The sequence below is a fragment of the Dreissena polymorpha genome, chromosome 2 (genome assembly GCF_020536995.1).
Source record: "Dreissena polymorpha isolate Duluth1 chromosome 2, UMN_Dpol_1.0, whole genome shotgun sequence".
In the NCBI taxonomy this organism is placed as follows: Eukaryota; Metazoa; Mollusca; class Bivalvia; order Myida; family Dreissenidae; genus Dreissena; species Dreissena polymorpha.
This window is the reverse complement of record NC_068356.1, coordinates 152,327,082-152,343,969: the sequence shown is the minus strand read 5'-3', so window position 1 is coordinate 152,343,969 and position 16,888 is coordinate 152,327,082. Positions and strand designations below refer to the sequence as shown.

The window sequence follows — 16,888 nt, the reverse complement described above, 5'->3', positions numbered from 1 at the left end:
CCTAACATGTTTGACCTATATATAAACATGAACATGTCTTAAGAATTATGATGAGGCAAACTGTGTGCATGCCAATGCTCCGTTATTTTTAAATCAGCTTATGTATTAAATTTAATAATATATTTAACTTGAACTCGTCTTAACTCTTAGTCTGTGTTTACAGTGTTCACCTTGTTGTATATTCAATAACGTAAACAATAAATAAAAGTAGTACAAATATGGTAAAATAAAGGTTAGATCGTGTTATTTAAACATTAGCTAAGTAGTTGCGATATCAAACACCAGACAGGTGGAGGGTTCCTCCCACAAAACAATAACGCAACGAAACCGAATGTCTTGTAGCAGAAACTAAACAGCTTATATTGCAGCTTTGATTCAAATTCACCCCAACTATCAGGAGTCTATGAGGACTTTTTGGTAGAAATTCTATTATACATACCGAGACCTTACATATTGCAGAATCAGGCCTTTTAGGCCCTCATGCATTTTGAAATACACTTATCGTAACATCGTTATTGTACAGTTTTTAAACTGGTCAAATTATGTGTTGGAAAGAGTGTCAGTTGCTTATGATGGGATAAGACGACATCACGGTTGGCAGGAATTCTTTTTTTATGCCACCAGATGGAATAATCGGTTGTATACTGCTGTTGGCCTGTCTGTCTGTCATTGTATGTGTGTGTCTGTCTGTTATTGTATGTGTTTGTCTGTCCCAAAACTTAAGCCTTGGTCATGACATTTGCAATATTGAAGATAGCAAACTGATATTTGGAAAGCATGTGTATCTCATGGAGATAAACATTGTTAGTGTTAAAATTTCAAGGTCAAAGTCATCATACAAGGTAAACGTTCAAGGTAAAAGGTCAAACATCTGGGTGGGGGCATTGTGTTTCACAAACACAGCTCTTGTTCAAATAAAAACAGTACATATACTTAACATGTATATTAGAGGAGATAACATATATCCGGAAATAAATGGCACACGACCATTAATCACAGGCGCCAGCTCTTTTGGAGAGGCATTCATTAAATAGTCAGTAATACTGCAGAGGTGGCGCTTAGGACCGGATGCTGTTCTTAAAAAAGATGGTGAAATCTAGAAGGTGAGTATGCTGTTTTGAATTTTTGTCCGACATATTTCGCCTTATTTAAAATCGGGCAATGTATTACAATTTATTAAATAATTACAAAATGTCACTGGAGTATATTAATTGTTCATCCTGCCCCTTTTGAGAGGAATCCTATTTTGTACCTTTTGAAAATGTTTTATCCTCGATATTTAATTTAAAGAAACTTATTAAATCGACGACGATCATCTTAATTTAACACAAAATCCCATATTTTCTGTGCTGATGAGCAGCTTGGTATATTGATAAATAACTCATTACTGCTTTTTGGATGTTTTTATTTTGTTTTGTTTTACCTCTCATCATGTCTAAAGAACATGTTCTGGTGCAGGGTCTGGGAGAGCCAATTTCCTAAACAAGCTAACCACTTCAATATATAATTCAAAATGGGTAATTATTGTGTGTGTCTCATCAATATAGACGAGTTAAATGACAGTACTGAATAATTAAGATATTGCGATAATTAAATATTTAAACTGTTTGTGTAGGTGACCACCTAACTGTTACCCTATCTATCAGTAATCCAGCTAAGGTCGGGATATAGCAGGGTTCACATTAGCCATGAGAGCACTTAAGCGCACCCTATGATAAAACCTCTTAGGCATATTTTGTATATGTCTTGTGTCAAATATGTATATATTTCAATAATAAAAATAAATTTAAAGACGCAAAATGCATTGTGGCAGAAAGTACAGTGGAACCCCTCTTAACCGGACATCCCCGGGACCGAGAGGAAATTCCGGTTTAGAGAGGATTCCGGTTTAGAGAGGACATTGAATATTTTACTTTCAGAAGGTCAATTACATAGTCTAATTTGGGGAAAAAGCACTTTCAGCAAATTGTAATAGATTATTTACCTATCACATTCATGCATACGTCATCACATTATAACAATACATGTCACTCAATATGTTGTTTCGAAAGCACAACATAAATCAAACAGTGCACCCTGAAAAACAATCAATGGTATATGTATGCATTTGTTAGTTTAATTTAGTTCCTTTTAACACTGAAAAAATGTCAAGAACGACCTGTTTTTTCAAACATCTACCACGCAAAAAAGTCTTCTCCACCTTGTTTATCATAGCCTGAATGGCTTCCTACATCAAAAACAAAACACACTAAAAAACTCTTTGTTTGTTATCAGTAATTATAATCAGTATTAACACCTCTATTGATCGATATGTTCATCACAGGGCAAGTAGCTTTAAATTGTTTTGCGATAGTTACAGTTTGCAAATTTTTCGACCACCTTTATCAATTTCACGCATCTTTAATCCGCTATTCACAACTAGTTGACACTAGGTCTGAGGTGCGATAAACCAACTCTGAGCGGTTTAGAGAGGTAAAATTACGTATGGAATAACCTAATTTTGATCCAAAGAATGACCGGTATTTGGAATTGAGGGGATTCCGGTCTTGAGGAGATATTTTACGCATAGTTTTATAGGGCAAAAATGGGACGGGACAAATTTTCCGGTTTAGAGAGGATTCCTGTATAGAGAGGATCCGGCTTAGAGGGATTCTTCTGTATAAATTAAATGGATACTTCACAATATGCATGCATTGCAAAATAGCATTAATTTAATGCTCCGTGTAAGCAGTATTTCACGAATACCTTCACCAGTTTCGAAACTTTTGACTTAGAGATATTATGTTATATAAACAAGTAAACCAGTCACATAAATTTCGCTTGCATGACACATAGGTATATTATTTGAATTGCTAAATAAGGAGTTCTTGTGAATTAGACGTCTATAAACAAATTTCGAAAATTGTATTCAGTGAATGTATGTGTCCTAATATCTAGTAATCTAATGTGTAGTGCACACTTATAATTTGTGACGAAATATATTTAATACATAACCATTACTCATCAACATGGGTACATTTTGGGAGTTGAAAACATATGTGTCAAAATCGAAGATCAGAGTAACAGGTCAGAAGGAATAATCTTGGCGACATATACAATTAAAAATACTATCAGGAAATTGTTTATCACTTTCTTCAGTTGCTGACAAAACCTTTACCATAACCGCAAAGGCCAAGTTACATTTTAGAACTCAATGTTGAAATATTGCCATAGTGCTGATCGTTGAAACCAAATGTTGATAAAATTTCGTGCAGGTTTAAAACAAGATTACACAAATGATTACGTTTTTTTGTGGTGTGCAAATCCTGTGGCCCTAGATTCAAAGTCAAGGTCGTAGTTACATCAAGCAAAATGTAAAATATGTGCATTATACAGTTTATTATGGGCTCTTGTGTAAATACACATATCAAGACATGTATGATAAATTTATGTTAACTCTTTGTATTTGTCATAAAATATGTCATGAATGCATTAGTGGCTATGCACCATATATTGTACACGCTATTTAACATCAAACATATATGTTTTAACCACAGTGGAATAATTGTATGAAGTGTTTTTTAAACAATAAAAGGCATGTCCAGTATATTGTATTTACACAAGTTTTTTCGAAAGCAATTAATGTATGTACACTAAGGCATGTGAAGCAAGGTAAACCATTGCGATTCATCGCGCTTTATAGTAGTATGGTGAAGTAAACTAAAATACAGGTTACCATACCGGCGCATGCGTTTAAAACCAGTGTTATGCACTTCCTACGCAAAAACATGCAAGGATATCAGCCACGTTCCGATAACTTTGCCGATACGTAAATGTGTGTACTATTAATAACAAACAGGTAATGTATTACACATTTGGTGAAATGCGATGCCAAATTTGCAATATTTAATTGTTATAATAATAAAAAGAACTAAAGTGTTATGAATAAAACGTTAATATGGTAAAATTGCAAAAATATAAGAGGGCCGGTATTTTCCACCACTAATAAATGATAGATACATATTCCGTGTTGATTTTTAATCGGTCGCATGTGTTATGTAGCCCATAAGGCGCCGTAAGCACGATCACATATACACATATAACATTTATATACATGTAATATCAAATTACTATACAATTTGTATACATATAACGGAAATGATGCACGTTGTGGTGTATTTATAAAAGTTGAATCGATGAGAAGGTATCCACGTTTATGATTTAGTTGTTAAGGTAGCGCACCTCTAATGGGCACATATCCAAATATAATCTAATTAATTATTTTCTTAATCAGCATCATTTCACTGAACTACGTGCAAATTTGTAGGTAGGCTTTCCATGCTTTTTAAAAAAAATATACCGATTTTTTCAAAACCACCCCCACGCTCGGCTTTTGTCCAGTTTATTTTCACCCCTGGGGTATATAAAAGTTCCATAATTCATTCAAATTTTCAAATATGGGCATGCAGTTGGTGTGTACAGATGCTGTAAAGGTGTTTAAAGTTTAAACAAGGTGAAATAAGTATTCTTTTACAGACATTTATTTTTTACAAATTTGTATCTATGGAAGAGCGCCATGAAATGTAAGTGATTTCAGCCAAGTAAAAATTGGGTCGGTTAAAAACAAAATGTCATAAAATTCAAAATAGTATCATTTAAGTCATATTTTAAAATTAGTTTTTATAGAAACACTATATACAGCAAAAATACCAAGAACTAGACAGATTTACCGTTTACTTTTTGAAATAAAAATAAAAATGCAACATGCATGGTTCGTATTTTCAACAGTAAATCACCCAATTTCGCCATAACGTTGTTTAAATTTTAATAATTGAAGAATGTGCATAAAAATTGCAACATATTTAACAATAAATATAGCTTATATGCCATATTAAATCAAATTACGTTAGAAAATAAATAAAACGCGTCGCAAGAAAGTATACGTCGTCGGCAGGATTCGAACCTGCGCGGGAATATCCCAAAGATTTCTAATCTATCGCCTTAACCACTAGGCTACGGCACCCAATAGTAGGCTCTTCAACCTTCGAAGAAATCGCGGGAAATCATTAGAGGTGCGCTACCTTAAACATAAGACTGGTGTAGAGAAACACTCTCGTAAAGAGGAGGAAATACACTTTTGTTATTCCAGTTGATACCCCACAACTAGCATTATTGTAAGTACTCGGATAATTATTATGATAATCCTGTATGTTTTTAATTTGTGTTTCATTTTCTGTATTTTATGCAAAGTATTCGGTGCAAATAATACCTTACATTGAAATGGCTTAAAGATATCATGGAAATGTTTGAAATCAAACCAACAAAAAGCGTGTTTGCCTAAAAAAATGGGGACATAGTTGCAATAAGTTATATGGGATATTTGTTGGTTTCGGTAGCATATCGAATTTAATTCACGAGTGATCATAGAAATTTATATTTTCACGAGTGGCGTAGCCACGAGTGAAAATATATTTTTCTATGATCACGAGTAATTGATGGTGTAATTAATATTCGCATATTAATCATGGTGTATACTACTCAAATATTAAAATAAAAATCTAAAGTATTTAATAAAATGGAGATTCTGTTCAATTTGGAATATGATCAAAATACATCACTTGTTTATATCAAATAGAAAATGATTTGTCCCAACTGGTTCACGATTTATGGCCTATTATCATAAATGAAGGACATCACTCTAAAGAATCTTATGGAACTTTGTCTCAATTTATTTATGATATATGAACCATGATCTTACATAATTATTATCACTCTTAATATATTGATTCTCTTAAAATAGTATCTTTAAATGAAAAAAATCATTGAACAATACAGCACGATCGAAATTGTTCTTGCTAGGTATCTGATAATGAATGCCAAGTATCAGGTCTGTGAATTTAATGCTATCTTGACAGGTTGACAGGTTGACAGGTTGACAGATGTATAGTTTTAAGCACCCATAGCAGGAAATGAATACCGAAGTTCATCAATTTTCACAATAACGCGCCTGCCCTTTAGAGTGCAGGATTTTAAACCGTTTCTTTACTAGTTCTACAAGTCAACAACAATAGTCACCTGTATTTACAAATATGTTGATCAAAATATTTTGATAGCTTAACATATTTGTGTCTGATGACTATGTGCTGGAAATGCGACACAAGCTGGTGTTACATTCATGTGTGCTCACACAATCGACCAGTCTGTAGTCGACTAATTGAACATACCCATCTTTTTATCAAATACCAGATTATGTTTTAATAAAATTATTGTTTCGAGCAGAAGATAACGCAATGTGCTAAAGACAAATTATAAGATAATATACACATATTAACATGAACACTTGTACCATTATTTAAACAGACCCTCACTTGGTCCAGAAGTGCTAGAGCGTTAAAGGTCAATTATTTCAATATGCATACAATGATTTGAAACAACAACATATGAAGTCTCAAGCTGATATCTTAAGTTATTTTGAGTTATTTGAATTGTGCTATATGCGTGATTTATAACACAATATAGCATTCGATTTATTTTATGTTTTCAATTAAATAATCTATACGTTGTTTTAATAAAATGTTTTAAATATATAATTATCCATTAGTAACATATTAAATGCTAAATGAAGCTAACGTCTAAAAACAGGTCTCACATACAAAACTCATTTCTACAATTATATGTGTATATTAATATGTTTCCTCCTATTTCATGACATAACATGTCGTTCAAATTATGCGATACAATATATTTTTTGCATATAATCGGACAAAATCTATATAGGACGGGTTGGCTTCATATTTTCAATTGTGCTTAGTGGCATTTGTTATATAATATTCATCGCGTTGATAATATGATAACAAAATGATAGCGCAACCGGCGTTACAGTAAGACTGAAGTTGGGTAAAACTAAACGTCCCCGTTTGTCCTATATGACTGTATTGTCATTAGTTAATATAGTAAATACAATTAAACACATGTTATGGTGTGTGCAGTCCTGGGGGCCGTTTCTGGTACAATGCGTAACTTTACGGACGAAAATGTACGTACGTATAAAGTTACGTACAATTTTCCGAATGCGTAAGTGCGTTTCTATAAACCGAACGTAGCCGAAAACTTAGTTGCTATGCTAGAATAATCTCTAAACAGAAGTCGTGTGATTGCGCGGACCTTATAGAGAACATTTGATAGTGTCGTTTCCCGTGTAAAACGATGACTTGAAAAATGGAAGCAGCGAAGAAAAGAAAGATGAATTGGTCGGCGAATGAGATTAACGCGTTAGTAGACGGTTTCGTTGAGTATCAAGAGGTGTTAGAAGGAAAGTTGTCGAATCAATTGACAACTAAAGTAAAGCTCGAGCTTTACGAAAATCTTACAGAAAGGTAAATGTTGTTAAACTTACAGTAGTTTGCTACTTTGCATTTTGCATACAGTATTTATAGCCACACTTTTATGATTTTAATTCTAACATTTACATATCATCAATAGTGCATTTGTAGGAATATCAAGATTTAATGGTTTAAATATTTTATTTGTCGTCTTCTGTTTAAAATAAGAAAAAGCGACTACAGAGACGTCTCAACTACCAACATATATATAGATCTATGGCATATCTACTTCTACGTATTAAAAACATAATTTTGAGGTACCCCTTTAATTAAACGTTGCAGTATCAACAGCCAGTCCCTCACGCAAAGGTCAGTGGAGGAAGTAAAAAAGAAGCTGTCTGACATCAAAACAGATGTCAGGCAGCTGGAAAGAAAAAGATTAAGAGAAGCTCGGGCTACAGGGGGAGGTCCAGCCATCGCTGATCTAAAAGATTGGCAGGAAAAGGTACACCTACTGATTTACATGTACATGTTTCTTAATTAACATGACCTAATATAAAATAATTAATGCACTCAAACCCAGTAAGTAGATGTAAATGATGTAATATGTCATTTTTTATTCTAGTTTATTGTTTACTTATCTAAATACTTATATATGTAAAAAATCAAAATAGTCATATATATTTATTGTTTTCTTTATTATACCTGCGTAAAAGCCATTTCATTTTTTATATTTGTGTGTACAAATGTTCTACACATTTTAAATAGCTACTGAGTGCACTTCCCAAGGTCTCAATAGAAGGTTTTCCAGGAATTGATAACTTCAAAGGTAATATATCTTCAAATCACTATAGTTTCATCAATTGTAATATAACAAATATCAAATAAAATTGCAATACATTACATTTGTGTTGCTAAATAATATGTTACACTTTGTAACGTTATATATATATTGAAACCTCATTTATTTTAAATATTAAATTCATTATATCTGTTTGTTTTATTTATACTAAATTAGTTCCTAAGTTTTCACTCATTAGCAAAATGAAAGATTAAAAATTAATCAAATATACCATACATTTTCAGTTTAGACGACCTTTAATGCAGAAGACAAAGAACTTTCTGAAGGTATTTGCAAATACTTTAATGTTTTTCTCCCACTATATATTTCCTTTCTTCAACCTCCTTAATATATATACACACACATGTAATAGCTTATGATTTGTTATCTTCACATTTTATAGCCAAAGAAAGTATATTTACTTGTATTACCTCTCTGCAATTATACGTTAAATTTGTGTTTGCTTTTATATAAATTAACATGTTTAATTTAATATGCTAAATTATTTCACATACCAGTAAATATATAAGACAGTGTGATATTCTTAATTTAAGCCATAACTTAAACCAGATTGTCTTTCACAATGCTTATGATGCATTTTTCACAATGCTTATGATGCATTTTTATTTAATACATAATAGTATTTAAAAATTTAATATGGACATGTTTTATAATCAGATGGAACAGCTTCATTGCAAGAAAAAACAATGAAAAACTATGAAAAAGAAAGTGCAATTAACAAAGGTATTGCTTAAACATACATAATATTTGATTTTTGCAGTGGTTATATTGTTTTAAAATAAATAAAAGCATTTACAGCAAGTTAAATCCTTTCATGAAAAGTTTTATTCCAAAAAATGACATTATAATGATATATAATTAAAACTATTAAATATTTATATAAAACATGATATACATATAATTGCAGTAGGTTGAGCTATAAGAAGTACATGTAATGCCATGCTGTATGACCTGACCTTTATAGCGATGAGAAAGATTGTAAGCCTTGTGACAGGGAGGTCCCTTGTTTGAACCCAATTGTGGACAGGCATGTTTGAGGATGAGTAACATAATGCCATGAACAATAATATATTAACAAAGATTTTCTTTAAACATCTTGTTTATTCAAATGTAATTGGCAATCTTTATTAACATAATCTCCAGAGTCATCAATATCTGCAAGCACATCTTCAAAGAGGAAGAATGCGGACGTTGAAAAAAGAAGTGCACCAGAAAAAGGTACTTATAATTCATACTTCCTACGTCAATTACTGACTATTACGGGAAGGCTTATTAAAGGCAGATATGGTAAAGTACGTTTCCTGGGAAGAACCAGTACTTGGTGTCTTTATATGGATGAGCTAATGAACGCTCCCTGAGTAGGAATCCAACCTACCAACTCCCGATCGCTAGGCAAACACCCCATCCATTTCACCACCCCAATCTAAGGTATATGTATAAAATAGGTGTTTAATATTTGGAGCAAGCATTTTTCTTTTAAATAATTTTTAATTAAAATACAAAAACATATTTATAAGCAAAAATTTGATTATTTCAATTTTTTTTACTTATATATTTGTTTTTGTACAAATGGCATGTTACATACTGAAGATATGGCCAAAATTTAATAAATATTCAAAACCAAACACATTCTTGTTGTTTCAACAATTTAATATACCCACTTGGTATTTAAAAACACATTGTATTGCACTATAATCAAACACATGAACAGATAATTATTTAAATATTGACATAGAGTGCTTATACTAATGCTGCACATTTATATTGCAGGTAGAAAAACAAGCAGAGATAATAACAACAACAGATGTGGAACATGTAAGAACAAACTGACAATACTATATGTCATTACAAAAAATTATTTATTTTATTTAAATTTTATTGTTTCATTTTGGTGTTAGGATGCAATTTTTCTGTAAGTCGTATAATAATATAATGACCAAAATGACAAATTTTAAAGTAAATATCTTTAGTTGCTATAAAAATATGAAAGAAACTAATTGATATTTTTTTTAATAAATGAAAAATTCTACAATTCAAAAAAATAATATTTTCACATTGTTCAATAATTTATTCAGCTGAATTTAATTTACTCCATAATCAAGGTCTGCATAAAAACTGCCTACTCAGAAATTTCAAAGTAAAGTTATTGACTGGACACTTATTTTGTGTTTGTAAACATTAATTGTGACCCTGCTGCCCAAAATATATTCCCTCACTAGATATACATGTAACCTATCTACACTCAAAATTTCAGCTCAAGAGCTTCATCCTAATATAATTTATAAAACACAAAATTTATATATAATTTAAGCAACAGTGATTTTGACCCTCAAAAGACTGGTCATAAATGAAACTTCATGTTATGACTTGTTTTCATGTCTGAGAGTGAACGAGCTTTAACATGCAAATCTTAATCTTAGCACAGTATGAAATAACTCTGCTAAATTGCATGTTAGATTTATAGAGCTTGATCATTGACCTCTAACAATGACCCGAAACACATGTAAGTAATTTCAATCGAATACATGTCGTAGAAAACAAATATATGAAGGTTGTGCATGTATGTCAGATACCAACATGTAGGTAAATATTTTAGCTGGAACTATTCAGTGATTAGTCCAGCTAAAAGTATTGCTATCACATACATGCAAACAAAATTGTGAATGTATTTCAGATGTAGAGCGAATTTTGGCTGTGGAAGAGCAAAAACTGGCTTTGAAAGAACAAAAACTGGAGATAATGCGCCAGCAGTTGCAAGTTCAGGCAGACATTAGAGATGAGCTGCATAACATAAATAGCTTTATCAGCTCTATAAGCAATGTCACTACTTTGGCCTCTTGCAACCCGTAACAATAGTTTATATTCTTTACATATTAGCATAGTTATTGTTTTTGTTTGATTAGTCATATGCATCATATGTAATGCAAAAATGATTGTGAACAACTTTAATTTAAAAATCACTATCATACAATAATGAAGAATGATTAATGTATCTTAAACAAAGAATTTTCAAAATGCCAATTCTTAACAAAACTATTGTTATCTTATCTATGAACAAGTACATGTTAATTAGGCTCCATTGGTCATTGTCGCCTCGGTTACTACTTACGTGTACCCAGGGTACTCTTAAGTATACTTACATGTACCCCGGGTACGGTAAATATACTTAATCGTACCCGGTCGACATTAGACTGTACCCGAGTTGTATTCCCGCCTTAAATCCGATGTCGTAAAACGCGCTACCGAAAATCTTAAACAAACTTCTCTTTTTTTAAAAACTGCGTCAACATGCTTTGTGAGTATGAGTTTCGATAATATAGAGGCCATTTTACAGAAATTTAACATAAATGTGAATATATTTAATTTAAAAAAAAGCCGACCACGACCGATTAAGCTTTAAATTTCCCGGGTACGTTTTAGTATATTTACCGTACCCGGGGTACATGTAAGTATACTTAAGAGTACACGGGGTACATGTAAGTAGTACCCGAGCCGACAATGACCAATCAAGCGTTAATTAGCCCATTGACATATTACAAATACATAGTTCAAATATTCAATACATAAAATCACATTTTGTATTAAAACGTGTAACAGATCCATTGGATATGATGTTTTATGGTTTAGTTATACATTGTTCTTGTTAATACATGACTCACTGACTCACTGAGCTGTTTCATCAACTTCATTAAGTTTTAAAATAAATTGACTACACTTTGCCGCGTTTGCACGCCATTGCCATTAAGTGGCCCATCAAACAGCTGTTCGTCATGGTCGTCATCCTCCAAGACAAGTGGGGCTGGAACATTCATTTCCTTGCACAGATTATGTAATCTCATACATACACTTACAATTTGTGCAGCTTTTGAGGGCTTAACTAAGAGGCATCCTCCACTTTTGTGTAAACATCTATAAAGGCAATATTGCTTGTTTTAGTAATTTAAAATTTAAAATCAACATGACATATTGCCAAACTGAAATTTGTTGTTAAAAATTGTTTATTGTATATTATAACAATGATTTACAAAATGTAAACAGCTTTAAAATAAACTAAATAGTTTTTTTTCTAATTTGTACAATATAGTACCCTTAAATGTTAACTGTTATAATTTAATAACTGTCTAACAATTGTTTGAATTTCATGTAACATTTATTTAAGTGTACATATACTTGCCTAAACCTGGATTTCAATATCCCAAATGCCCTCTCCACCACTAGTCTGGTTTTAACATGGGCATTGTTGTAAAGAACCTCTGATGGTGTACTTGGTGTACCAATTGGTGTTAGTAGATACGGTTTTAAACCATAACCACTGTCGCCCAACAGCCAGTTGTTGTTAGTAGTTGTCAGCCACTGCTTCAAGGCACAGTTTTCCATGATTGTGCTGTCATGAACTGAACCTGGCCATTGGGCAACAACATCAGTGAATCTGTAACATATATTTCATCAATTATTAAAATAGGCTTTCAAAATCATAAAGAATATTTAACAACAGTAATATTGTTTTATATATTGTTCATGCATAATGATATTGCAGTTTATTTCATAAAAATGATATGTATCATGTGTGAGAATTTTCTTGATTTATGTAATGCAAAATGGAAAGAATGCAATAAATTATGGTGTATACATGTATTTGTTACTTTAGTTAATATTCGCTATTGTTGTTTATTCTGATCTGAAAAGGCAACCCATACCATTAAATGTTTAAGCAACAAAATGGCAAACTATTCCTTATCCATTATTATCAATGATTAACTGTTTATGGTAAGAACAAAGATACATGTATTTGAATAGTTAAAAAAATAATAAATTGCAAACATAGAATAATGTACCTCATTTCATGGTCCACGACCGCTTGAACATTTATAGCATGGTAGCCCTTCCGGCATACATACACCTCCTCCGCCTCACTTGGTGCAATTATGGGTATTAAGGTTCCATCAACAGCACCAATAACATTTGGAATTTTTCCCAGCCTAAAAAAACCAGTTTTGACTCTTCTGAAGTCTTCAGCTGTTATTGGAAAATGGATTGTGTCCATTTTTTTTTCAAGCGCTGCCACCACCTCTCAAGAAAAAAAGTTTTAAGCTCCTATTTAAGGCTAATTACATTATAATTGTTTATTTCCTCACAAAACCTGATGTCGTTAAATGCGCTTCGGAATACGAAACAAAATTCTCTTTGAACAAAACCTGCTTTTTGAGTATGTGTTTCCATAATATGCCGGCCATTTGACAAAATATTGACATAAATATGAACACAATTATTTTGAAAACATTAGCCAACAACGACCAACTTAACGTTATAATTCACAGGTACATTTAAGTATATTATGCTTTCTTGGGGTACATTGAAGTATACTTTAAGAGTACCCAGGGTACATTTGAGTAGTACCCGAGCCAACAAGGACCAATAGAGCAACACTAATTTAAAATGAGTAATTCAAAATTCCAGACAGTCAATATTAAGAATGAACACAATCAAACTATAAAAATGTTGGTTTGTATGGTAACTGTATTAAAAAGAATAAAATAAAAGATATTGAATCTTATTTTTTTTTAAATTTTAATTGATAATTTAGAAAAACGAATTGTTCTTACTTTTCAATACACAATTACAGTTTTTTTAATTAACGGTTCTAACTTTTATTACATGTTTTATAGTGATTGGACCGTCCGTCTGTCTGTCTTTCCGTCACACTTTGCATTTAGGTTTTGCATTTAGGTTTCTAAAAGCCCTTATAACTGTTATGTCCCTTCAAATGTAAACTTCATATTTGGTATGCAAGTGTATATGGACAAGGTCTTTCCATATGCACACACATTTTTACCCCTTTCACCTTGACATTGAACTTAAGTTCTGCGTTTAGGTTTCGAATTCTGAGTTTAGGTTTAGAAATATTCTTATAACTTATAAGTAGCTTCAGACAGCAACTTGATGTTTGGCATGCCTGTGTATCTCATGGAGCTGCACATTTTGAGTGATGAAAGGTCAAGGTCAATGTCATCCTTCAAGGTAAAAGGTCAAATATATGGCTTTAAAGCGGTGCAGAACGGGGCATTGTGTTTCTGACAAACACATCTCTTGTTATATTATAATTCTGCAGTATGAAACAAGTGTTATTTTGACAATATCCATTTGGAAAAGTAAGGCAAGTGTTTTGGACTTGAGACTTGACTGCAGTATACAATAGAGGCAACTATCAACTGAGCTGGCGACTGGTTGTAAACAAAATAGACAAAAGTACAGTACACTTTAATCAGTGAGGACAACATAATATTTTCATGATATTCTTACCACAGTAATCGATCTCGACACAGAACTCCTGCTGATCCCATGTAGATCCCCGACTTCACTGTAGAAATCGCCTTTCGCAAGGTATCTCAAAGTAACTAGCACCTAAAACAATAACAATACACAGTTTGTGCCACACAAAATTAAGAGTTTGTAAACTGATGTTGACATATGGATCGATCAATTTGTGCATATATTACTGTATGATTGAACCATTGATATTTATACAAATGTGTAAACACACTTACTTTATAAGCTAGTAAAAAGTTATCCAACAATAAAAGTACTTTCACTCAACATTCGTCGAGTTAGTTTGATGAACTTTCAACGTGTGACGAATATAGCCATGTTAAAAACGAAAGTTGAATGAATTGTCAAGAAAATCGAACAAATCATAACAACAATCGCTTCGAACATGTTGAAATTCTTGTGTAGCCAAACTTAAATCCGCGATATCGCCTACAGTATTCACAACATCATTTGTCTGTCAACAATCGTCAACAATCAACCCAGGATTTCCGCTACAGAAATTTCCCATGCCATACAGTATAACAAGGTCTAAATATAGATAAAGGGTTTACATAAACTAAATAGTTGTAGCGTTCCTTATACCTTAGAGATATAAATACATGGCGTTTTAAATAAGAAAATAGCAAATACCTTCGTCATCGAATCCAACGCATGGTTGCGCTCAGTGAATGCCGATACATCGTGTTTGATCAAATTGTGCACATATATTATCGCTTCACGTGTGAGTCTATATCGTTCGACGATTTCCGAATCTCTTAATTCATCAATTGGGATGATTCTTTTCTTATAAACTCGAGGAAGACGTTCGCGTCTGCGAAATATCGGTACATACGCCGCCATATTTACGCAAAATAACTGAGTTACGTGAGCCTTTGAGCAACCGTAACTTTACGTGCAAACTTACGGTAAACGTAACTTTACGAAGTTTATAGAAACGCTACTAACTGAATGTTTTGCACTTACGCATGATTTTTGAACGTACGTTGTTCTAAGAAACGGCCCCCTGGTGTTTGGAAGTGAACTCCTATGGAGTTTATTGGAAACTCATTATACATATTAAACTGTCTGGCCTACTTTTGCTACCATTTTGATTTACTTTGATATTACACAAATATATGAAACCCGAACGGGTTTCACTTAACAGGTTAGTGCCTGATCTTTTTGTAATATTTTGTAATATATCAGGCAAGGCTTAGCATGTTATAACGGCGAGGACAGTGACATGTTATTCTGTTTATCATACCTCTACGTCCCCGAGTATAAAGAAATAATTACATAATCGCTTATAACCTGCAGTTTAAGAGGCAAACAATATGACTTGTCGTTTAACGTGTTAATAATTACGTCATGAGCAAGCGCTCGTAATATTTGTAAAAAAACATTTTGCTGTTTGTGTTGCATTTTGTGTTTAAAATACATTACATCTTGGTATCAAATTGTTTGTTTTGTTGAATCTGATTCGACTTTACTAAAAGTGATTACTTTATAGATTATTCTGAGTTATGTGACCATCCTCCACACAGGACTGATATAAGAACTTCCTGTTGACCATGATATAAAAAAATATATCAGGCAATATTATATCAGGCAGATATCAATGCGGTGGTATGATAAATGATCTAAACTGAATGTGAACTCAAATAGAGCGCTATAAGTGTTATGATACACAAAAATATCGAGCTAAATTTACTAACGATTGTACGTGTAATATACTACAATCACGGCATGTTATTAACTTAATGCTTAAATCATCGTTTCTTAACTGTGTAAGTAGCAGGTGCTTTGACAGGATATAGGCGATATATTAGTCAGTAAATATCTAGTTTCGGTTTCGCCAAACAGGGTAATTTAATATGTTAATGTTATGTTTGCACTAGATAGCTTCACGCGGTGATATCATACAATCCCACAATAACGTTCATGAAGGCATTCAACCGTTTTCGAAACAGTTTGGGGTATTGTAGTATAAATAGATGATCCGGTAATAAACAACAACACAGCTTATGCTTACTAATGCAATATAATATTTATTTATTTTTTAGAAACTGTCCATTGTTTTCGTGGCCAAAACTATTTCATGATTAATTGCATTTTTTTAAATAGGATTTTTTTCATGTGTATTAAGAAGTTTACACACGACGAAGGTGGATATCTTTATGAAACGGTTGAAAGATTTCGTAAAATGGAATTGATTTTGAACATGAAAAACATCACGTTATCATATTCATGAGTAATATTATTTATAATTATTCATATTTATTTATTTGATATATGTTAATTTTATTAAAAGCAATCGACCGGCTAACGGTGTATTATCGCATTTAGATTTAGGCAATAACGGACACATGCCATTTGCATATAAAGACTTAAATTTAGTATTAATAAGTAAATGCGATGC

The 16,888-nt window shown here is 32.4% G+C and overlaps 2 protein-coding genes and 1 long non-coding RNA gene across 6 annotated transcripts in view; 1 reads left to right on the top strand and 2 right to left on the bottom strand.

Annotated features, from left to right (window-relative positions):
- Nucleotides 1-16,888, bottom strand: part of LOC127869465 (uncharacterized) — a 314,131-nt gene that overhangs the window by 248,688 nt on the left and 48,555 nt on the right. The window lies entirely within an intron of this gene.
- Nucleotides 1-16,888, top strand: part of LOC127869500 (uncharacterized) — a 293,685-nt gene that overhangs the window by 266,049 nt on the left and 10,748 nt on the right. The gene's annotated exons all lie outside the window — the stretch shown is intronic.
- LOC127869477 (putative nuclease HARBI1) lies at nt 9,837-15,374 on the bottom strand. Of its 3 annotated transcripts, none has more exons than XM_052412095.1 (5): nt 15,121-15,374; nt 14,464-14,565; nt 12,999-13,142; nt 12,338-12,592; nt 9,837-12,072 (listed from the first exon to the last, which is right to left on the bottom strand). In XM_052412095.1, the coding sequence occupies exons 2-5, from the start codon at nt 14,502-14,504 to the stop codon at nt 11,859-11,861; spliced, it is 654 nt and encodes a 217-aa protein (XP_052268055.1). In that variant the 5' UTR covers nt 14,505-14,565; nt 15,121-15,374; the 3' UTR covers nt 9,837-11,858. The 3 variants fall into 3 exon arrangements, with proteins under 3 accessions (XP_052268055.1, XP_052268054.1, XP_052268053.1); XM_052412094.1 differs by lacking the exon at nt 15,121-15,374 and adding an exon at nt 14,709-14,805; XM_052412093.1 differs by lacking the exon at nt 15,121-15,374 and having other exon boundaries at nt 12,999-13,231; nt 14,464-14,692.

Coding starts and splice junctions, on each gene's coding strand:
- LOC127869477 (XM_052412093.1), bottom strand. CDS start 13,207: ATGGACACAATCCATTTTCCAATAACAGCTGAAGACTTCAGAAGAGTC. Junction 12,593..12,998: donor GTCGTGGACCATGAAATGAG/GTACATTATTCT, acceptor TATATGTTACAG/ATTCACTGATGTTGTTGCCC. Junction 12,073..12,337: donor ATATTGAAATCCAGGTTTAG/GCAAGTATATGT, acceptor TTGCCTTTATAG/ATGTTTACACAAAAGTGGAG.